This window comes from Serinus canaria, chromosome Z (assembly GCF_022539315.1).
Source record: "Serinus canaria isolate serCan28SL12 chromosome Z, serCan2020, whole genome shotgun sequence".
NCBI lineage: Eukaryota > Metazoa > Chordata > Aves > Passeriformes > Fringillidae > Serinus > Serinus canaria.
In genome coordinates this window covers 53,615,755-53,639,542 of record NC_066343.1, presented here as the reverse complement: position 1 = coordinate 53,639,542, position 23,788 = coordinate 53,615,755, and the positions used below count along the sequence as shown (strand labels likewise).

At 42.8% G+C, this 23,788-nt stretch overlaps 1 protein-coding gene across 2 annotated transcripts in view; it reads left to right on the top strand.

Annotated features, from left to right (window-relative positions):
• Positions 1-21,813, top strand: part of SERINC5 (serine incorporator 5) — a 40,967-nt gene extending 19,154 nt beyond the window's left edge. For both annotated transcript variants that reach the window (XM_030237491.2, XM_050987011.1), the window contains exons 3-12: positions 958-1,136; positions 1,487-1,569; positions 4,370-4,463; positions 6,035-6,246; positions 7,054-7,149; positions 9,159-9,285; positions 10,876-10,942; positions 14,044-14,083; positions 14,779-14,926; positions 15,187-21,813. In XM_030237491.2, the coding sequence (XP_030093351.2) occupies positions 958-1,136; positions 1,487-1,569; positions 4,370-4,463; positions 6,035-6,246; positions 7,054-7,149; positions 9,159-9,285; positions 10,876-10,942; positions 14,044-14,083; positions 14,779-14,926; positions 15,187-15,334 (1,194 nt within the window). In that variant the 3' untranslated portion in view covers positions 15,335-21,813. The remainder of the gene's footprint in view (positions 1-957; positions 1,137-1,486; positions 1,570-4,369; positions 4,464-6,034; positions 6,247-7,053; positions 7,150-9,158; positions 9,286-10,875; positions 10,943-14,043; positions 14,084-14,778; positions 14,927-15,186) is intronic.
• The last annotated feature ends 1,975 nt before the right edge of the window (positions 21,814-23,788 follow it).

Genomic DNA, 23,788 nt, shown 5'->3' with positions numbered 1-23,788 from the left:
CTGTGTCCTGCTGCATGTTGGCTTCTCTGTCCTCCAGTCACCTGCACGGATAGCAGCAGTCAGCTCCAGAGGGTTTAATAATGCTGTTCAACTGGTCTTACCAGCCTCAGCTGAAGGCTGTAAGCATACAGAGAGGCCCTTTTTTCCTTTGAAATGGATAGTGGTTTTCTAATTAAATTCCTGTCTTTCTGTGCAGCTAAATGTTTCTCTGGTTGTGAGGAGCCGATGTGTACACAGAGGTGCCTCACAGCAGCGGGTGGGTCCTGGCCACACAGACCTGTTTTTTTGAGCACCCAGCATCATATTCATGTGGTGAAACTGAAGCCAGAATGTGCAGCTGTTTGTTTTTCCCTTTGCGGGGAAAGGCCTCAAAGGCAAATATTTAATGAGTCAAGAGAGGCAGGAATATTCCATCTTTCTGTTAATTTAAAACAAAATCAGGTCAACTGGCACAACTCCCTTTCAGAAGCTGTGATGGAGAGGAGGGTGGTTGCTGCCCCTGTGACCTGTGGATGTGTTTCAGTCTGCCTTTCCAGCCAGGGCAGCAGAAGCCCCTGGTGTGTCTCATGTAAGCTGAATTACTGAAGCAGTCAGAGTCTTTTGCTGTACAGCGTGGGAAGAAGGGAGAAGGTCCCTAGGGTGAGGGAATAAACAGTAATGGCATGAACCAGGAGAGCTGAAGGAAAGTGGACTTGTACCCCAAGGGATCTGTAAAGAATTGAGAGAAGGCTCTGGAAGAGTTCAGTCCCTTATGTTTTAGGTATTGTTTCAGCCTGAATGCTGAAATCCAGGCTGAAGGGGTGTCAAAAGTCAAAGGTATTAAATGAATACCTTTCAGTATTACTCTTACTCTCTCTGGTACCAGCCAGTGAGAAGTCAGTGGTGTACAGATGTGGACATGCTTATGTGTGCTTTGTGCCCTTTCTAAGTTTATATATAATGTGTTCTGCTTTTCAGATTCCCTTCTACAAGCAGATGTGCAAGGGTATTCAGGCGGGGGAGATGTGTGAGAAGTTGGTGGGATACTCTGCAGTGTACAAAGTCTGTTTTGGAATGGCCTGTTTCTTCTTTTTATTCTTCTTGTTCACCATCAAAATTAACAACAGCAAAAGTTGCCGAGCCTACATTCATAATGGGTGAGTTTTTTGTTTAGTTGCCTAATTTTAACATCTCTTTACAAATTTGTGTCACAAACTTTCTACTTGGGTGTAGTACTAGGCAGAAAAAATACCGCAAAACTCAAAAACTCAAAAAATCTTCACTTTGCTCTTACGTTTAGAAATAATGTGGTCAAGTGAAAACTAAGTAAAGTGGTAATCACTCATCAAAGGATGGGTTTTTTTTAACCTCATTATTCTTTAAATAAAGATTTCTTGTGGTACTAAAGTTGAAAATCTCTTATTCCTATTACAACCAGATGGGATTTTTCTCTCATACAGATTCTGGCTTATTAAACTTACAGTTATGGGTTTTTTCTCTCATACAGATTCTGGCTTATTAAACTTATAGTTCTGGCAGCAATGTGCTCAGGAGCCTTCTTCATTCCTGATCAGGACACTTTCCTCAATGGTATGTCCTCTTATTCTTGTTATGCTGCTTCATCCTCTGCTATCTTCTGACTGGTTGGAAATCAGAGGTCTGATCAACATGAATATTGCCTTGTTTCTTCAAGTCAAGGCCAGATGAAAAAACAGTGTTTGGGGGGAGCACTGTGTGTGCAAACTACATGGACTTCATGTGAATGTGCAGGGAACATCCTGTTTTATTCTCACCAAGAGCAAGCTGAAGTGGTAGGTAACGATACCACTGCAGCAATTCTTTAAGAATTCTTGCCAATTCTTTAAGAAATATGGAACTATAATGATGCAGAAGGAGTTGTTCACTCAAGGACACGGAGCTGCATATTAGTTTGGCTTGTGCAGGTAGCTCTGGCATAGTGCAGCAGTCGGGCTGCACAGTGGAGAGGTGCCGGTGCTCTGGGAGGCTGGGCACTGGTGTTTGCTGCCTGGAAACTTGCAGTTCCCCAAAAGGATTTGGGATGCTGTTAATTTTCAGGTTGGGGGTATGCATGCAGTAAAGTAAAATTAGAGTTCTTGGGCCCTGGTGTGTGTGCTCTGCTGAGGATGCCATACCAGAAGCATTTCCAGTTTTGGAAGGAGTGCTGGCACAGCACAGGAATGCTGGTGCTAGCTCAGTACTGATGTGCCAGCTGGGAGGGGAGGGGAGTTTGTCACTGAAATCTTGTGGGCCAGGAGCAAAACTCCTGGTGATACCAAGATGAGTTTGTTCTCTTACATTTGCAGTAAGTACATCTTACAGGTTCTTGTAAGCCCTTAAGCTGCTGGGTCTGAACAGGTGATGGGGAATGGGATGGGATCAGTAAAGCAAAGGAGCAGCAGTATGCTGCCTGCTTCCACTAAGAGTTGCTTGGTTACCTTGTTCTCAACACCCATCTGCTCTAGCCAGGATGTTTAAAAGGCCATGAGGAAGGGGTAACACGGGGAAGAGAACACAGTGGGCAGGCAGACTATGAGCACAGAACTCTGGGAAACTAAAGCAGAAAGCACTACAAGTAAACCACTGACAGGTATAATTCAGCTTCTTGCCTTTGCTGTCTGTTTGTTTGGTCCTGCCTCAGTCTGAGGCCCTCTTCCATGTCCTCTCTGAAGTTGTGGGATGCCTCTATGTGTTTGTCCTTAGGACCCATTCTGTTTGGATTAGATGTAGCAGTACAATGTCTTGTACTCGTGAGCAGGTGAGACTGCCTGTCATCTTTGCAAGTGACCCTTTTCCTGGTGAAATGTCTTCAGGAACTGATGTGTTTGCAGAAAAGGAGAAACAGAATTTTTTGTGCTAATTCTCAACAGCAGTCTTCAGCGACTCCTGCTAAATTGACCTCTAGTCTGCCCCTGAATTTGAAATTTACAGATGGTTTGGGTATGGTATGTTTTTGGGGTTTTCTGCCATCCTTTCAAGAAACTTACACCGTCTTTTGGTTGGTTGGTTTGTTTGGGTTTTTTTTTAGAGGGAGGAGGTCGTTCTTCAAACTGCTTTTTTTTTCCTTGAAAAATAAAATCACTTGCCATGTTTCCCAAGCAGTTTGGTAATCATGGAGGAAGAAGATTATGTGCAAGCAGTAGGTTTCTGTGGGTGGTAGTGTTGAATCCACCCTGGCTATGCTGATCTCACCTGTGATTGATCCATAAACGTCTGCAGTATACTGTGGCAGAGGGAGATCAGGAGAGTCTGTCTTATTTAATTATTCACTCCATTTGTGTCTGACCTTTCCTACTCTCCGTTTCCCAATTACACATGCCACTCTGTGCCCTGCCTATTCTTTATGTGCTTTTTTACAGAATAACTTAATCTGGTTTTTTTTGTTTTGTATGTTTGAAGGAGCTTGTCAAATGTATACAATGTGTTTAGCAAACGAGATAATGACATTTTTGCTTGCTTTTAAATAATGAGCTTATGATAGAGTAAGAATAAAAAAATAAATCTCTACATCAACTGCTAATGGAAGTGAGCCCTGGCTGTTCCATTCTTCCACTTAATTTACACAGGCCTTTTTTTCAAAAGGAAAGCACAATGGAAGGATATGGCTGAATTTTGCTGATGCACTTCCTTGGTCTTTTTTTCACTGAAATTGGTTGCACACCTGGATGTGTGTAGGCTGTGTACTGCAGAGCAGCACAAGCTGTATATACAGCTAAAAATTAAAATTTGTATCTGTATTTCCTCAGACACTTCTGATGTTGCATGTGAGAAATCTGCTGTCTAAAACACTCAAGCAGCTACCCAAATGCAGTATATGTAGGTCAGCAGTTAAGTACCCAAATAACCTGTCCTAAAACCAGTCAGTGAACACCAAGTGTTCCTTGGGAGTGGCTTGGAACAGCATTTGTGAATAGATAAACCCCACCTTTGTTTTTCTGTGGTACTGGAATCTGGAGGAGAAGAAACTGCCTGTTTTAGTAATGACTGGGTTCCAGTGCCTTCAATTTCAGGGTTTAGATTCCGGTGGAAAGCCTTCACACCATCTCCTTTCTGTTAGTCACAAATAAAAGTTTCAGTCTTTTCTGTCTAAACATAGTAACTCATAGGCTCCACAAAAATTTTCTAGGTTAGGGAAACCCAGTAGCTGTCCTGACATGATTATATTGAAAATGTAGCAGGTTGCGAGCTGGATTCATAAGGGAGCTGATCTTGAGTTAACTGAGCTGGCCTTTCATCTGAAATCACTCATCTCCTGCTGCATTTGTGAGCTTGAGATATTCAACCACATTAACAGCTTCACTGCATAGACAATAAATCCATTTTATCTCAAGGGAAAGGCGTTTGACCTATTTTCTGCCTCTCTGCCTTGCAGCCTGGCGCTATGTAGGAGCAACAGGAGGGTTCCTTTTCATTGCCATTCAGCTCATCCTGCTGGTTGAGTTCGCACACAAGTGGAATAAAAATTGGTATGTGTTGGGCAAGTAGTTATTTGCTTAAAATTCTGGTGGACTCCTGACCAATACTTTTCTCGCAACAAAGAATGTAGGTGTGTGTTGGATGTAATTTTTGAAAGAAGACACTTGAATCAGAGCTGTTTGTATTTCCTTCATCTACTTTCTCCTTCCCCAACAGAAATGTTTCCTCATTGCTCACTTCTACTCTGCTGATTTATTCTAATCTGAACTGCTTGGCTTCCATTAAGTAGTAGTGTCTTGGGATTCAAAAATTTCTTACTTTAAGTTATTATGTAGTTTGTATGAAATACATCTGCCAAGTGGAGTGGTGCAAGAGAGTAAAACTGGAGTTGCAAAATATAATAGTGAAACTGTGTGCAATGTTGTGAACTGATGAATCCTGCTTTTTCTATGTCAGCTTAATGCATGTCAATTTTCTTTCTCAAATGAAGACTGCTAATTTGTGTTCAACTTCTTTCTTGTCATCTAAATAGGCAAGATTCCATTATCAGCCTGGATATACAATATTTGGGCATTGACTTCATTTTTGGTTCAAGTGTATTTTCTATTACTCTCTGAGCTCTTCACCTCTCATCAAATTAAAATATTTAAGTTTTCCTCCCAGATGTATTCTCCTGCCTCCACCTCCACCATTTCTGTCTCACATTTCCTCCTCTACAAACTCTTGCAGCTCTTTCTTCCTCTAATTAAAATATCTGCTAAGAAAGTGTTATAGCAAACCTTTGGCTTTGATAAATTCCTGTTTCATGGAGGAAGAGGTGAGAACTCCTTATACCACAGATATTTTTAGTGCTAATTTTGATAGCTGGTTTTTTGTGGATGAAAGAATTCCAGCACCAGCATTTAACTTTAGCTGTTTTTACGTTAGATATTCTTTTAAAGTAAGTCCTGTTTCCACAAAATTACAGGAAAAAAAAACCCCACTGAAAAGACTTTCCATCTACAAAACAGCCTGTTCTTTCAAAACAGCTGTTTTAGTTGCTCCTTTTAAACCCTGGTGGGCTTTGCAAGAGATGTTTGGAAGGTGAAGAAAGGAAAACAAGATGAAGCACTCTTTAGCTGAGGGAGACCAGGGGTTAGACTCAGAGGGAGAGGAGGCTTTTTGCGTGGAAGAGTAGTAAAACTTCCAAGGTAGTACAAGGAGCAGAAGAGGGGCCATGCCATGATCAGTAAGCCTCTGGTTTCATTGTGTGGAGAGCCCCACTCGCTAGCCCTGCCTGCGGTACTTGGAGTTGCTGCTGAGGAAGTATTGAGCTGAGGTGTGCTGCTGGGCTGAGACCAGGCAGCTCCTGGGAGTTTTAGGAGTCAGCACTGGGCTATAATTACAGAAGGAGTTGATTGTGATAGTACAGAAGATAAACACTGATGCAAAGGAATGTTTCCCTCTGTTTCAGGGGTAGGAGCCATGCTAGTAGGAATCTGTGCCAGTGTAGTGATGCACCCATGCTTCGGGAAAGTAAACACTGTCTTTTGTGTTTGAGGATATGAGCTCTTCAGCTGCTAGAGTTTTATGTTCTGGGCATGAGAAGACAAAGGTAAGATGCTTGTCTCTCTCTCCCCAGGACGGCAGGTGCAAACCACAAGCAGGTGTGGAATGGTCTGCTGGCCCTGGTCACTCTCATCCTGTACTCCATCGCGGTGGCAGCTCTGGTGCTCATGGCTCTCTTCTACACGCGCCCGGAGGGCTGCATGCACAACAAGGTCCTGATCGGGGTCAACGGCTGCCTGTGCCTCCTGGTGTCCCTGGTGGCCATATCGCCCTGTGTCCAGAACCGTGAGTGCCCTGCCCTGCCCTGCCCTGCCTGCCCTGCCCTGCCCTGCCCTGCCCTGCCCTCCCCTCCTCCTGGGCTGTCGGTGCTGCCGGCTTGTGTGCTGGAGGCATAAGCCGTGTCTGGGCAGAAAGTCTAGTGATGGCTCAGAGCTGGTGCTGCCCTTGACTCTTCATCTACATTGTGAAGTGCTGTCTGTCATTGTCAGCATGGCTGCTGAAACTACAGAGGTGTGAGATGTTCTGGGTGTGCCATCAAGCACAGAGCGTGGAGAACACCTGCCTGCTGATGGCCAGCTGTGTGTTGTGAAATCTACCTAAGTCTGGCAGTGGTAGCTCTCAAACTCACTAGTGTTTTACTATTTACTTTGACTTCTTGGGTTTTATCATTTTGTATCATTTATCATTTGGGCCTGATGGAGTTACCAGCAGCATTTTATACTTTGTGTGCTGTTAGTATCTTGCATACATTGGGTCTGAAAATAGTAGAGTGACTCCCAACAGATTTTACAGGGAAATAAAATTATTGTGGCAGCTTTTGAAAAGCAGCTGTGTTTGGCAGAAGCACAGAGGTGATTCTCTACTTACATGGGAATCACTAATGCTTTCCTAAAACAGCCCACAGAACTAAAGGATAGACTTTTTTCCTCTATGTTGGACAGTGGCACTGTATTTAAACTGCCTCAAACACTTACTAACTGCCTTAAGTGAAAAAAAAATATACTGGTGTGCTGTTCTTTAAAGAATGTAAATTTCTTTTTCTGTTTGCTAAAGTGTCTACAAAAATAACTAACTTTCCTCATTCTTGTAAAGGCCAGCCCCATTCTGGCTTGCTGCAGTCAGGAGTCATCAGCTGCTATGTCATGTACCTCACTTTCTCAGCACTATCCAGCAAACCACCAGAAACAAGTAAGTTATCTTTATGTAAATGCTTTTAAACATGTTGTGTTTTAAAATAAAGAATTTAGCAGACCTGGATTAGCAGACTCAGGGATATAGAAGTGCTGGGTTTGGTCTTCACAGAAAACATTGCAAATGGTACAAATAAATCTGTGCAGCCAAAAGACTGTGAAAGTGGCACTCTTCCTGAGTGTTAACTGCTTTGGTCTAGGGGCACTTTACTTACCTTGGGTGAGTTGCATCTGTTGTTCCATTTCTTATGAATGAATTTCCCAAAGCCTTGTAGTCGATTCCTCCTATGACAAGTACACGTTTGCATTTTACTGACTGTGGCAAAATACATCATGTGTTAGGTCACCTGATAGGAAAGGGTTGGAACAAATGGCTCTTGGATTCCTCTGGAAGAAGCTGGGTGATCAGCTCCATCCAAAATTTACAAGGTCCAGTTAGTATGTGCTGGCCATCAAATTGGATACTAATATGACACTTTTTTCTCCCAGATTTAGTCAGCTGGGTAGGCCTGGACTCCTAATGCAGCAAAAACTTGTGTTTTGTTTTGAGAGGAAATATTCAAAGAAAGGACTCAGAGTTCTGTCTCAGAATTATGTTGCAGCTGACATGATGCTGTTCTTCAGCAGAGTTCTTGAACTCCACTTGCCTTTCAGCCACTAGTATTGCAGTTCAGGAGTATGGAACTTGCTAGTGCTTTAAGTTCTTGACACAGCAAAACCAGAGCAAAACTTACAGCACAATTAAAACTTTCCTTTACCCAAATAAATGTCAGATTCATATGTTTGCATTGGAAGCATTCTTTTCACTTAGAGAAGATTTTCCTGGTTTGAGTTAGTACACCCTTTCTTTATTATTGCCCAACTTTTAAGTGTTCAATAGCTGAGACAACAATAGCTAGAGGAAAATAAGTCAAATGACAGGAAGGAAAAGTTTATACAGACACCTCTCAAAAACAAAGGGGAGAGGTGGGGGAAAAAGTCTGTCATACTTGTGTAGGTACAGATATACACACAAGAGTATTCTAGAGTTAGGAAGTATACCAGACAGTACTTAGGTGTAAAATTTACTTATGGACCTTTAGCCATGTTTTGAATGAATATAAAGTTAAATTTAAAAGGCATCTGAGTTACTCAAAAGTCTGTCCTCGCTGTAAAAAGCAGGGGAAGAAGGTAATATGTGGAATTAAATAATATGCCTTGTGTTGCTTCATGCTTGTCACAGACAAAGTCTTCAGCAGTTAAGTGAATGTTCTAATTCTAGTATATATTGCAAGTGTGGTTATTGAATTTGTCCATTTGTGTGGTTGTTGAGTTTATTGCATCAAGCACAGTCTCAGACCTCCTCTTCCCATGCCTGAGAATTTTCACAGTTGTCATCTGCTCTCAGAGGTGCTCCTTCTTTGCCTGTCTGTGTGATAAGGACTCCACATTTGCTTGTCAGCTTTCACAGTGGCATGTGCTAGAGAATGTGTGAGGTGCTGGTACTGTCTGTGGGGTCCCAGCCCTGTTACTCAGGTTTGCCATGAACTTACCTAGCATTGATTTGGCTGAGAACAGGGCAACTACTGACCACCTTTTTTTACTGTGTATGGTTTTCACGGTTGTCCTTAAGGCGCCCTTCCTGTCAAGGAGATTTCTGGTCTGAGGTCTGTACTGCCTTGGTTTTACATGGTTTTGTAGCCTTGGGTGAAGTGTTGGCAGGCTTCCAACTTCCTATTTCTTAGTTCACAAAACAGTTGTTTTTTTCCTTGTTTGTCTGTTGCGGTCAGACAGGAAATTTTAGTACCCTACTAAGTTGCATTTTTGTTTTGTCTGAAACACAGAGTCTGCCAGGTCAGATTTACCAGATTTTTTCTCTGTGATCTTTCAAAGAGATAGACAGAAACAACTGAAATTTATCTACCTACTGTCAGATAATAAAAATCAATTAAAGCCTTCAGTCTGAAGACTGTTTTAAAATGGAATGAAATGAGCTCTGCAAACTGTTCTTTTTGTTTGTTTGTGAAGTCCTGGATGAAAACAATCGGAATATCACAATCTGTGTACCTGAATTCAGTCAAGGCCTGCACAGAGATGAAAACCTGGTTACTGGCCTGGGTACTACGATTCTCTTTGGCTGCATTTTATATTCCTGGTAAGTCTGGGAGTTTGCAGTTACCTTTCTGAAATGCAATGCTGTGGTCCAAAGAGTGAAGGCTTATAGCAGGCCTCATGCAAAGTCACAGAGAAGTGTGTAATAAAGCTGGGCTGGAAGGCTCGTATTTTCCTCAGCTTCAGAATTTCAGACATTTTAGCTAAAAATGTTCAACAAGATAATACAACTTTTGAAACAAATATGTCTCATTAAAATCAAATAGGGCAGTTTATCTAGAAGCAGAGGGAAAGAAATTCCACCTGTCCGTGAACCCAAGTAATCTCAGTGTTAAGCTCTGAAACTCCTTACAGTTACATTCACCTGAAAAATCTGTCTGAAATTTTTGTAGCTCCTGGCAGAGACTATGACTGTCCTTGAAGGTCTTTAAAACAAATAAACTGTTGGGAGGGTTTAGGGTTTCCTTTGAACAAATGATGAGCACAGGATTTGCCACTGATCTGCTCTAAATAAAACCCTTCTTGTGCCTGTGCTGCTCACCTTTGATGCTCATCTTATATTATTGCAGCTCACTTCAATTAATTAGTTTATGCTCCGGGACAGGGAGTTGCCGGTGATTGAAAAGTGGTGTGTCATTTATTTTGGCTGTGCAGCTTGCCAGGAGACAGCACTGCCTGTCTGCTGCAGATTTTTGAGCAGGTTCTGCTGCTGAATCAGTCCACTTCAAAATTCACATTCAGAAACTCCTTCATATTTTTGTGAAGTGAAAACAAGAGACTTATTCTTCTTTTTATCAAATACACGTGTTCCATTTTGTTCTGATACAAAATGTATAAATATGGATATCATGGATCTAGTTCACATCAGAAGGGCACTTAGAGTGCATCAGGGAGGTGTTTCAGCACACAGACAATATTCATGTAGGCTGCCATTGAACTGTACCCTGTAGCTGGGGAGGTAAGAATACCTTCAGGGGGATGTTTTGAAGCATTGCTTGCCAAGGCTCAGTGTGTACACCAAAGCTTCCTGTGGGTAATGGGAAGTTTGCATTTCACATCCTAAAAGGGCAGGACAGGGCAAGAAGTGTTTCCTGTCAGAAGAAATTAGAAAGGATTCCCCCACAGATAACTGCAGTCATGCAAGAAAGTAATTTCTCGGAGCTGGTCCACTGACAACAGTTACTGGTAATTTACTTTTGAAAACTGACTGCCAGAGACCCGTGAGTTTGCTGGCAAAGCCTTTACAGAAATGCTGAGCCAAAGTGATGGCTGTGAACTGAGTATAAATGCACTGGTTGTGCACAGCAGGGGAGGTCTCTTCTGGCTTGCAAATTGGAGCACTTAGATTTTGCTGCTGTCAGATGGTGAATTCATCACCTTTCTGGAGTGACCTACTTTTAAGCTCATGATTCAGTCTGAGTTGGCTAGTGGCCATCTGCCAGGCTGGTTTCTACCTAGTGCAGGACTAGCTTTTCACATACCTTGTGCCTGGTGATAGCATCCAGGCAAATGCTTGGGTGCAAAGGCTGGGACATGGGAGTAGACTGTTTGTGTTTGCTGTGATGTTGCAGAGTTGCCCTGTTGGGGATATAGTTATGCCCAGGGCTTTGACACTGTCTTCTTTTCCTCCTAGTTTGACCTCAACAACACGTGCAAGCTCAGAGGCACTGAGAGGAATATATGCCACAGCTGAAACTGAAGTGAGTCTTGCTTCTTCACACAGGATCTTTGTGCAGGCTTTTCCCCATGCTTTTATTGCTGTTGTTTGTGTGGCCAGTAATCTGAAAAGAGAAGCTATTCGTGGTAGCATGTATGTTATGTGGCTCTGGGTATGGACTCATCAGAACATTTATCCACTATTAACACTAGCCCTTCTGTAGGTCTCGCTGGTCCTGTGGAGGTGCCTTTGTGTACTGAAGCTATTTGCTGCTCTTGAAGTTAATTCAGCATTCTGCAGACTTCCTGTAAATCTTACGTTTGACATGAGCTCATGTCCTCACATTTAAGGGAAAAGTGTGCTGGAAAGCTACCAGAAGAAAAAGTGGAGGCGTTCTTGAACATTTTCAGTCCTGGTTGCCTTTGTTCTCATAGCAACTAAGATCCCAAGTTCTTATCTCTTATTTTTATTTCCATACATAAGTCGTTCCTTTCTTTTTGCCTATAATTTAATCTCTGATTGTATTTCTTGTCCCTGTTTCAGCTGTATAAGTTTTTTTGTTCCACCTACCTGTTACTTTGGCTTCCTTGTCCTGGGAACACCCAGAAAACTCTGAGAAATCAGTGGGGTTTTGCTAAGTAACACTTTCCCCTTGCTTAGGCTTGCTAGTGGTGCTCTTCAAATATATGTGTGTGTTTGGAAGGTAAGTCTCCATCCCTGGCTCTCTCTGCGTTGGTGTTCCTTGCATCTGCAGTTTTGGCTTCTGTTTCACAAGTCTTCAATCAGAGTGTGAGAGTTCAAAAACGCAGAGGTGTCTGCTCAGGCCTTTGGTGTTTGCTGGGCGTGGGGAATCACAAGACATTCCAGCGTGGGAGTGCCAGGGTGCGGGCGCTTCCCTGTGTCAGGATGCTGTGGCTGGACAGGGGCAGTGCCTGCCCAGCCCTCGCTGCAGCTGGGCACAGACGGAGCACAGACCTGGCATGGCCTGCCTTAGGCCTTCCAGCCCTGTGTGAGGGACAGGACGGGGAGCACTGCAGAGAAAACAGCTGCCTTTCCTGCCCTGCACCTCCTCTTCCAGCTGTGCACCGCAGGAGGCCCCTGCCAGAGGTGTGGCTCTGTGCCCCGTGAGGAGCAGCGGGAAGGCTGGGAGCTATGGCACGGCATGGGGCTGGGATGTGGCCCCTCACCGGGAAGGTCCATCTCGTCAGCCAGAGTACTTGCCCACTGGATTAGTTCTGGATTGTTGTGCTTTAAATAGCGTGCAAGAGCCACAAAATGTCAGTAGAAAGCGAGGGCTGCTGAAGAGCACTGCACTCTGATGGCCCAGAGAGGGTTTGTCAGCTCGGGGGAAGCAGCTGAGTGTTTGGGGTTGGGGCAGGTGTGCCAGCGTCGCTAATTCCAGTCTGTCCCAGGGCTAAATTACAGCTGGTTGAAGTGGTGAAGGGAACCCCAGTGCTTGCTTCAGAGTGTGAGTGCAGCCCCAGCATAAGGCAGGCTGGCACTGCAGGTGAGACTTGGCACAACAGGAGTAGAAAGAGGTAGAGAATAAGGAGTTTAAGTCTCAGACAGTCCTTTGAGAAAGAATGAGTTTTTTGGCTTTCCCTGAGTTTATGAACCCACTGAGTACAGGTAATCAGGGATATGTGGTGTGAACCTCCCTCTTGATGTTTGTGCTGGACATTTTACTTTAAATACCCATTGTCTGGGAAAGCATGCAACCAGGGGATAAGCTATATCCCTGCAACAGGGGATAAGCTATAACACAAAGTTTGGAAGTGCAAAGCATAAATGTTTATTCATGTGTATGTGGTGTCCCAAGCAAACTGGAGCACCCAAAATGTGGTTGTACACAAGAATGTTCTACCCTTCAGGCATTCAGGTGCAGCATGATTTGTCTAATCACTGGCACCCACATCATCATTACTAATCATAATAAAACTTTGCAAATTATATTTCTGCAGCGGTCTTGCTGCTTATCTGTTGAGCCAGACATCCTTTAAGTCAGTCTTGAGACAGCTACTTATCTATGATGCTGCAAGGCTTTCAAAGGTGTTTTAGAGGCCCTAGGATGCTGGCCTTACCTCGGCTGTCCAGGACCATTTTTATCCTTCGTGGACAGCTCTAAGTTTCCAAGAGGCAATGTCCTTTTTTCCAGGACTGGGCAGCCCTTAACTTAAGCATGAGCAATACCAAAGTCTCCAGTAAAATTCCAGTGCCTCATTACATTGTACAGTATGCTGTGAACTGATGCAAGTAAACAAGGTTAACACACTTTCATGTAAAGTTAACACACTTTCATGGTATAAAGACTGATAGATGTGATAGGAAAGTGAATTTTCCTACCAGGGTTCATTGTCTTAATCAGAACACAAGCAAAAGAAATCCCAGAGAAGAATACTGTGAGTATGAATAATACTTGTGATGTTCTACAGAAAGTGCTGACTTTTACTGGTGCAGGAAATTCTCTTATATTTGTTTATTGGATGGTCAGCACCTTTTCTCTGTTTACATTACTGTTCAACACAGAAAGTGTAAATTTCAGCTTTTCTTTCTCCATCAGGTTAAAAAAAAAAAAAAAAAGGAAATCTTCATGTAAATAAAATGGTAAAACCAGGTTTCTGCTTTTATTCATTCTTCTTGTGCTCATTCTGGCTCTATTTCAGCAAAATCTTGCAAAGAGAAGTACGTTTCACACTGGTACAGTTGTAATTTCCAACCTATGCATCAGAACTTGAAAAGCTCCTTATACTTTCATCTTAGTACAGAAATGTCCTAAAAAGCACTTGTGTGCACATCTAAATAGATAAGTCCCCTAAATATGAATGTGCTTTATTGTAGCTTTTCCACCATTTTGTCATAATTATTTGAATCTGTGTTGGACCTAGAGTTATGTAAAATGGGTAGAGTAATTTTTAAAAACTGGCTCACTTCTTCAGATTTACTGAGCAGGTTTTTCCAAAGCTTGGCAACTGCTGCTCTGAGCTACTGAGCAAATCCTAATTTAAGTTTTGTGCCGGTTGGAAATACAAACCAGACTTTTCTAAATTAGTGTCTGCAGTTTGGACATAACAGACCTTCCTTCCCCAGCGGTTCTGCTTTGCTGCAGCACAGGTTCTTACCCCCTTCCTCTTGTCTGTTCCACAGGTAGCTCGTTGCTGCTTTTGCTGTGTACCTGACGGAGATGGTAATTATGTTTTCTCTGCACAATTTACCATATCTGTGGCTTGTGGACCAAAGCTGAGAGAGTAAGGACACAGCTGTGGATGGGGAGCTGCTCATACCCTCATTTAGGAGGGTACTGAATGCAAACTGAAGCAGATGAAGTGCTCCAAGTTAGGCTACAGAGAGAAGCAAGAGATGTCACAACACCATTTCAAAAATATTAGGAATACTAAGCTAGTTAATAATTCTTTAAAGTACATTTCGTTCCTGCAAAATACAAAGAGCAATCTCTGGTTTTGGCATGCCTGTGAGTGTAACTGGCTGCTGGACTTCTGGCTCAGCAGCTCTGCAAGGGCTGCAGTTGAGGAGTGAGATAGGGAGGGAGTGTTCTATTTGCAGACCTGGTACAATCAGGATTATCAGCTTGGACTTGCCAGAAAAGTATTGCACAGGTAGAGCAGTTTAAGTGTTCTCAATGCTCAACATCTACTCAGTAAACCAGGAAGCTGTTACAAGGCAGGATTTCAGTTTTAGTCCAGTTTTTCAGTCAGGGTTTACGCCCATGCCCTGCGGATGAGAAAATGTTCGTGTTACTCTGTGTCAATCATGCTTTCCCAAATCACACCAGAGATGTTTTGCTGCGTTCTCTGTGAAGCCAGCTGCTGTTTTCAGTTCTCATTACATTTGCAAAACTTTCTTGTTTCCTGTCTCTTACAGCTGATGCTGAAGACCACGTTGAAAAAAGGGGAGGCCAGACTGTGGTTTATGATGAAAAGAAGGGCACAGTGTACAGTTATGCCTACTTCCACTTCGTTTTCTTCCTGGCTTCTCTCTATGTGATGATGACAGTAACTCACTGGTTCCAGTAAGTGTATTTCTTTAATGTGTTTCTTAAATTCTGACAAATTAACGTTTCTGTGTTGAGAGGGGAAGATGTGAATGGGAAGTTCTGCTGTGTGGGTGTTTCCAGTCGTTAGGGTAGAAGTTTGAAGAGATGTTACAAGTTTTCTTGGGCATTCTAGAGCAAGATCTTGCTCTATAAAGGGCTGCTCTCCCTTGCTTCCTCCATGGTTTAACCTAGTTAAAGTCTTTTGTGTCATTCTATTTTTTTTTTTTCTTTAACAGTTATGAAAGTGCTCAGATTGAAAAGTTCTTCACTGGAACCTGGTCTATCTTCTGGATTAAGATGGTCTCCTGTTGGGTTTGTGTCTGTCTGTACTTATTGACTCTTATTGCTCCACTCTGTTGCCCAACCAGAGAGTTCTCAGTGTGAACAGTCTAAAGGTCATTTTAAGTTTTTCTCTTTTTGTTTTTTTTTTCCCTTTTTTTTTGGAATGAGGAAACACCAATTACCCACTTATCATAATGTACCGGTTATTACCTTTTTAGTCAGACTAAACAAGTGATTGAAGACATTTTTGCCATTTTTTATTATCATGAACAAGCATTGCCTAAGGGAACAAATCTGTTTTGAAACTTTACAATGCTTATGTGTGGTGTGTGGAATACACAGTTGTTGCATAAACTGGAATAAGTGAAATACTCTTCAAATAACTGACAATCTTTCTCTGGCTTCATTGACAAGAAAAGAAAAACTCATGGTGCCGATAGTATCTTCTTACTTCCCAGGAATGTTTGGTATATTCCAGCAAATATGCATTAATTCCTTTTTATACTCTTTCATTAACTGTTTCTTTTACAGTTTGCAGTGATAATTTGGACTGCTGTTTTGTACAGCATATAATTCTTGTAAGTAGTATCCAGATAATTTTTTTTCCAAAACCGTATCTAAATACTTCTTTAGAAGTAAAAGAATATATAAAATTTGACTGCCAAAGCATCTACTAAAAATTATCTAAGTATTAAATATATTAAGTTATTTTATACCTAGATTGAGAAAGGAATGTACCAATGATAGTAAAGTATTTATTCTATTATTACTTTAAAGGCACTTGGATTTTTAATGCAATTCAGATGTAGCCCAATTAATAACTGAAGGGGAGTTCTACACACAATTTCTCAAACTGAATTTTGTCCAATTTTGCTTTGCCAGGTCACTTAAAAACTGAGTGTACTGCATGGGGATGTAAGATAAGGTACATTCTTTATTTACATTGTTAGCTCTTGAGAAAATGGTAGTTAAGGGAGCACTGCCCTTTGCTGTTAAATTTGAAAGTGGGGTGCTCATTTACTTCTCTGCCCTGCTGTTTCAGCTTGTCTCTAAAAGTCTCCCAGCCCTTCAGTTGTGTTTCCATGACCAGTTTTATAATATTTTAGATGCATTGATGGTCAGAAAAGGACTTTAGTGTGTCATCATCTTTTCTGCTTTTGCGTTGGTTGGAAAGTATTTTCTCTAACTGCTATATTTTTATACTCCTCTGTTGGTATTACTTTTTCTGTTGGGATGGGAGTTAGCCAGCCAATGTATTAATGGAGACAGAAATTCTCTTGTAGATCTCCAGTTCCAAATACTGGAGTAAGCAGTCAGAAAAGCAAAACTAGAAGAAACAAATACAACAAGCAGCTGCCTTAGCACAAATGACTTGACGATATTAAACCCTGCTTTGTCACCTTTTTTTAAATTATTTTAAGCAGATGATTTGGTGGTAAAACAACAGCTCAGATGCCCTGAATGCTGAAAAACGTTGAACCCCCATTTTTATCTGCATTCTGATGGGATGAAAATATGACTTGACCTAGTCCTGGTGGTTTTTTGTCTTCTCTCACCCAACATGTGTATTCACACACATGTAGAGTGTAAAATATCAACCAATTAGCAGCTCTCTTTAAAAAAAATATGATTGAGCCTTAAATCTTCATCCACTGCTTTCTGCAAGTCAAAGAAAAGCACAACATGGATGCCAATGGGTTGGCCAAAATATTTGCATGCCTTAGTTGTTCTGTTGTAATAATTAATGGCTAATGCCCACCTGGTGAATAATCGTAACATATTGGATCTTGATTCTTGTCTTGTTTCCATTGCCATTTTTAGCTGCCTTGTTGTTACAGTATCCCAGGGCTTCTGATTTGTTTGGAGCTTTCTAGGGATGTGATTTTCCCCACCCTGTGCACTGTTACCTGAAACAAAATCTTCAGGTCTGCAGTCCTGTCTACTTACGCCACCTATCCCAGTGATTAGAGGCTCAAAATACACGTCCTGAGATCTAAGGGAAGGAGGAGTCTGTCCAGCAGGGGCTGCCTTGGTGTTCTTCTTGTTTGCACCAAGAGTTAAAAACAGCAGTTGAAGCTGGGCTTTGACACTGAGTCAAAAGAGCAACAAATAGCTCTGTACAGGGAGGCAGGTTTTTCTCTCTCCCTTTGCTTCTGCTGGGAGGTTCTGATCCTCTAGAGCTAGCATGGGGATAGCTCTGCTAGCATGGGGACCTTCAGAACATTTCTGCCTGCATTTAGAGTCTTGTTACACACCTGAAGTAGGCCTTTATTTATGCTTTTTCAATCCAGAAGCATTTATCTGTCCAATCTCTAAGATGAGAGCTTGTGGGCTATGCAATGATGACTCATGGTTGTCCCACCTCACTCACAGCAGCAGTTCTGACAAACAGTTTTGATCCAGTGCTGTAGTTGTGTGCTACAGCTGAAATAGTCCAGCCTCATGCCTTGCCTGATCCTAAGAGGCATGCAAGATTTGCCTTCTAGTGCCATATATGTTGTACTATGAGAAAGCAAGCTTGGTTGGGGTTTGTTTCTTTGTTTGTTTGTTTGTTTGTTTGTTTTCGTAAATTAGCCATGGTTTTTGTAACAGAACAATCAGGGAAAGGAGCTTTATGGAGGAAGGCACACTATGCCAAGTTACAGGGCAGGGAAAGGTTTCTGTTGTCTGGCTCTCATAGCAGGCATCCCAGTCACAAATGTGGATGATCTTAATCCTGAACTTAGTCCTTGGATGTTCTTGTTTACAGAAACACTTACCTTGTATTTGCATCAGGGCTTTCTGCACCTCCTTGTGCTGGTTTTTTTACAGTTTGCATTTAGGGAAATAGGTTTTGCACAGAGGAAGCAAGGCTGTAAAAAGTCCACAGTGAGGCATGAGTCCATTCTTCTTACACAGCACTCACCTCACTGAGCTGCTCTTTGTCCTTCCCTACCACTAACTATTGACCTTAAGCATGTAGATCTGCAGGTATACACATAGTGGGAAATAGGGCAGTGCCTGTTTACACAGTTTTGCCTATTTTGAGCAAATGTTTGGAGGGAAACCCCCAAAAATAAATAACTTTGAGGGCCTGTATGTCCATGGTGTCCCAGATCCAGCTGTGGACTCCCAGGCCTTTCTAAGGAACCAGTAATTAGTAGCACTTGGGTGTGCAAAGACTCTAGTTCCTCACCAAGACAAGGCTTCCTGCTGGCCAGGCAAATGTTACAGCCTTAGTGTTTGCTGTAAAATCTGTACTGTGAACTTCCATGTGCAACTACATAATAAAATCCTCAGCTCAGGTCAAGGAGTCAAATTCCAGCCCATAGATTCCAAACAGTTCACACAAATGGGCTTTAAAAAAAAACTTGTTAAGAAGTGCCTTCATACCTACTGCTGTGATAACTATTAATTCAGGTGGCACTAGAACTGGAAAACCTGGACTGAGCCTGTGACTGGGTGATGCTGCCTTGTAGCTTACACCAGTGTGTACAAGGCACAGTCAGAGTGCACATGGAAGACCAAACAATCTGTGCTTGACAAACCTTTGGGGATAAGACTGCTTCAGGTATTACTGTGCAGTGGAAAATTAAGTGGGAAAACTCACAGGTAGCCTGATGCTTTTGTAAATAAATAATTTTTGTTTTTACATTTAAGCTGTAAACAGTTAACTTTCTCTCCCCACACGTGAAAGTGCCGGTGGCTGTCTGCTGAGGCAGGTCACAGCACAGTGTCTGTCCTGCCTTGTACCATGTTTGTTCATTGAATTTGTTCCCAGATGTAAGCAGTGCAGCACTTCTGGCTCCTAGTGGTTTTGGGCTGTGTGAAGAGAGAAAGCTTACAGAGACAGCACGACCAGAGAACATGTCCTGTACTAAATTTCCTCTATTTAAATTTGAACTAATGCTATCTTTAGTAGACTTTTGGAGGAACAGACAGTGTTGACAGAAGTCCTGCTGGGAAGGTGAAACAATTTTATTGGCTTTTTTTCTACTTTGTCAGATTTGCCATCATAAAGTTTATATGGGACTTCACTGCTGCACTGTCATCTGAGACTGGAACAATTTTACTTTTCTTGGTGAAGGCAACCAAGAGCCGCAGTCATGAGCGGTTCTTGTTTGGGGTAAAATAAGCCGGACACACTTGGAGAGCAAGTGTCTGAATCCAAGTAACTGGACTAACCAATGAGATGATAAAACTTTGCTAGGGATGTGCACAAAGCAGATGGGTGTGCTCAGTTTCTGTTGGCCCCGCAGTTCCTCAAAGTGCGCGGGCAGCCCTGGCAGCTGAGCTCCACTGCAGCCGCACATCGAAGGTATTGCATGTTTGTGATACTCTCAGCTTTCTCCTTCAGGCATTTCCCTGAGGTTCAAACACTTGTGCACGCCCAGCCAGTGTGGTAAATCCTGCCTGGGTTGGGCTGCTTTCCTCTGAAATGCAGAAATTCAGTGTTGCTAGTGTCTGTGTAGTCCAGAGAGAGGGTTTGTCCCCTCACAGAATCATAAACACTGCATGTCTATTTATTTATTTATTTTGTGTTTTGGCACCTTTTTACAAATCTATAAGCGCTTTGAGATTATAAATTATGCATGTGTAATAGCTTTGTCAGCTACTGCTGCAGCCATTTCTGGGCTAGAACGTTGCTATTAGCAAAGCAACCATTGCACTTGTGAAAATGCTGGTTTTTAACAGTTCTTTGGCTCTGGAAAGATGGCATGAGGAAAATTTGGGTACTTAAGATAGCGCTGCTTGAACTTTGGCTAGCAGCCCACAGTATCATGGGCATTTCTGAACAGATCGGCAACAGAGTAATCCATTGACTGTTCTTAAAACTGTGCTGTACAGATTTTATAAACTGCTAGGCTTTTCTCCTAAGCTGATAAAGCAAAATACCACAAGACCATACCCTTGTGGCTAGATGAATTGAGATTACCCACAGCTAAAATTTTGCTCTCATTTTCCTTCTGGGCTTTAGAAGCAATGTCTCTTGCTTGGAGGCTGTATCTCTTTGTTTTACTTGCCTTTTTCTCCTTGGATTTGTTTTTTAAAGGCACTGTAAACCTCCTTCATTCCCAGACAACCTGCTGCCTGTCAAATGGGATGTCTTTGGTGCTAGAAACTAGCAAAGACCTCTTTGCCAAGTCTTACTGATCCTTTCCTTTTCATAGCAGGACAGCCTGCAGCATTGAAGCAGAGTCAAGGATCATAGTTTACTACATGGATCAGTTTTTCTCTGTGACAGCTGCTTCTTTGTGTTCCAAAGTGGCCCACAAGCTCTTGTGGGACGGAAACACATAATGAGCACCGTGACATTTTACTTGTGTTTCTAGTCTTGTAAACAGTAGTTAAAATTCAGTGTTTCACGTGACTGTACAAGTGAATGCCAGGGGTCAAGTGCTTAGAAAGCTTTAGCTTTTTTTACTCGGAACAGGATGCATAGCTTGGGAACTGGTGTGTCTCTGCATTTTCTACATCCTCATGGCAGAGTGCCCAGGTGCTCCAGAAGGGGGATGTAGGCATGCTGTACAGAGTCTGAAGCAGCAGCTTTGAGAGACTGGCATGATGACTGCTTTCTAATGCCCAAGGAAATTCTGTAGGTTTCAAGTAGGCCTTAAATCCCATTTGTTCAGGGGTTTTTATCAGATCTGGATTTGATTCTTTCCACACCTGTTCAATAATGTTGTTTTTAAAAAGTTAGGATTTATTTCAGATATAAGCCACGTTGGCTTCCCTGCTGCCTGCCAGTCCCTGATGGTTCCCAGGGTGCAGTGTACAGACATTTTCACAGACTTGTTCAGAGCCACATTCATCAGCTTTGAAACCACTCCAGCAGCCTAAAGCTTCCAGGGCTTTTCCTCACCAGAGCTGCAGGGTGCAGCACTGCAGCCGTGCTTTTGCCAAAGAAGCCTCAGCATGAAGCCAAGAAGAAAGTGCAAAGCCAAGAATTTTGCAAAACTAAGGGGAAGTAATGGATCATTGGACATACCATAGCTTTAGTTTTCCTCTTACTGATACAAGTCCAGGTGCTTAGATGTCCTTTGGACATCCATGCAAACTTAAAAGTGCAGAGAATTAACTTCCAGATAAAGTCATTCTACTTGTAATATACAAGCTGAGAAAAGATTTACTAGGAACATATGTGTTCCGTGTCTGCTTTTTGTTCACCACGGATGTGTGGTGTTCAGTCTCATACATGCCATGTTCAAAAACTGGATGCAAAATAGTTGTCAAAATATAAACACATTTTCTTAATGGTGAGGGGATTTTAATTAGTCTTTTTAAGGTTCTTAATATCTCAAGGGAACTTTTTGGTGTGTATGTGTGGTTTTATTTTATTAAGCTGTAGCCCAGTGAAGTGGAAATTTGCTAGCTTATTTAACTTTTTTTGCAAATGTTGTGGTCTTTAGTAACTGTAAGTTTGACTTTTAAGGATTGGTAAAGATTCCAGAATTGTAAGATCTTACTTGTAAAATAGTCAACAGCTTTGCCTTTTTAGCATGTTAATGGTTTTTATGGACACTTCCTTTTGTATACTGAGTGAATGTATTGTTTTAGATTTAATGTTTAATGGACCAATAAAATTTTTCTTACATTTGAAATTAATTGTTGTGATACATTAAATTTTCAAAATCAGTTCATTCTAGAAGAAACTCATGAAATAATCTAAATATATGAGCTATGCAGTTACTGAGCCAGTAAAAGTAAATTGGTTGATATTTTATTTTCACTAAATTTCAATGCTGTTTAACAAAAAAATGCTGTTCTGTGGAATATTAGAGGCTTTCAATGTCCATGTTGTTTCTGTATTTCTCTGATGTGTGATACTGGATGATGGCAGACTGCAGAGATTTGTCTGTGGCATCTGTTCATACAATACAACTCCCTGAGATGTGTAAGATACCTTTGCAGTGCACACAAAATCTCTTTAAGGCTGATGTGTCACTGAAGCACTGCACAGCTGTTTGAGATGCAGATCTCTGATTTTTTTTCTTTTTCCCCTCCTCACTTGCCTAGGTGTGGGGTGAACAACTGTTGAACTTGACAGGCTGAAATCCACGCCAGGGAGAGTGCTCTGTTTTCACAGGTGGTAGTTCCTTCCCTCTCACCATCTGTGTCCTGTTTCAGCATGTGCCAGCTGCAGGTACTGGTGGCACCTGTGCCCGAGAGCTGACCAGACCCACAGCAGGACACAGTTCCCTGTGGCTTTGTGCTGACCAAGCTTCCAGCAGCGGCTGGTAGTCCCTGTGCAGCTCCTGGTGTGAGAGAGCTCTCTGCATGGAGCCGGGAGGGTGTGTGTTTGGGCCTAGGAGGAAGGCGGAGAGGTTTCAAGGACTGGCACAGTGCAGTACCTGTGCTCCCCAGCCTCCCCCCAGCCTGCCCACCGCTGCCCTGGCCAGCGCCGCAGCATCCCGGCAGGGTGTTCCCTCCTCACAATGCCAGCCAGGTGGTCCTCAGGAAACAGAAACACTTGAAGTGTATTTGCCATGGTGTTTGCAGCAGACAGGAAAGAGTTAACCTTTGTTGAGAGGGTGGATCCTGGTGCAGAAACTGCAGGACTCTGAACTCCAAAGAAGTTACAGCTGCTGCTCCAGCTGAGTGCAGCCCTGCTGTGCAGGCGGTGGGGTCAAGAGTGAGCTACGTGTTCAGTTTTAGAGATGCGGAATTGCAGCATCTTCAGCTGCCAGAGGCCACACATGGAGCTATGTCTGCGTTGCACAACAGTCCAGAAGGGGGTTGTGGTGCTAGAGAAGCTTGTTTAAACACTTTTAAACAGGGACTGCATGCTCTCTGATGAGAATGTAAGAGACAGAAGTCTTCCCAAGCCCAGACTGTGATCTAGGGACAAATGCTGCTACAGCTGGCTTCACTCTTGAGCTTATAGGCTGCCCAGCATTTGGTGTATCAATGTGTATCAACAGACACAGCAAGCTTCACCATCCCATCAGAAGGTTCCAACAGCACCTTCTGAAATGAAAGTTCTGTCTGTCTGACTTGTGACTTTTGTCTCTGGCTGTCAGCACTGCAAGCCCGAAGGTTTTCTGTCAGGGGTGGTTAGAGGCTCACAGCTTCACACAGTCACCTTTGGCAACAGCATGAGAGCCAGAGCCTGGACCTCGCCTTCTAGCCTGGAAGAGAGCCTGGAAACTGGCAAGCTCCATGGTGGTAAGCCAGCTGATAAGGCAAAGGGCCAGGCTGCTCCCTCCCAGCCACTATAGCAGGAGGAGACAGCCACTGAGCAGAGCACTGGAGCCTGGCAAGGATTCGAAGGCCAAGTGCAGTGATGTTTTCTGATAGAGCTGGTGCTGCCCACGCTGCAGAGAGGTCAGGGTGGGCCAGGCCTGTTCCTCCACTGTGAGGAGACCACTTGTGCAAAATGTGAGCACTGCAGTGGGGGCATGGGTGAGCACAGTGAGTGCCTTCTGCCCAGGCTGTGCCCACACCATTCTGAGAGGATTTCTGCCTGGAGAAGGGGCTGTTTCTGGTGAAATGCAAATGTTTGATAAGGAAGATGTAAATTTGTTTTACAGTGTGTGTTCTCCTTCATAAATGAACAATACTGCAGTTACAGCCCGT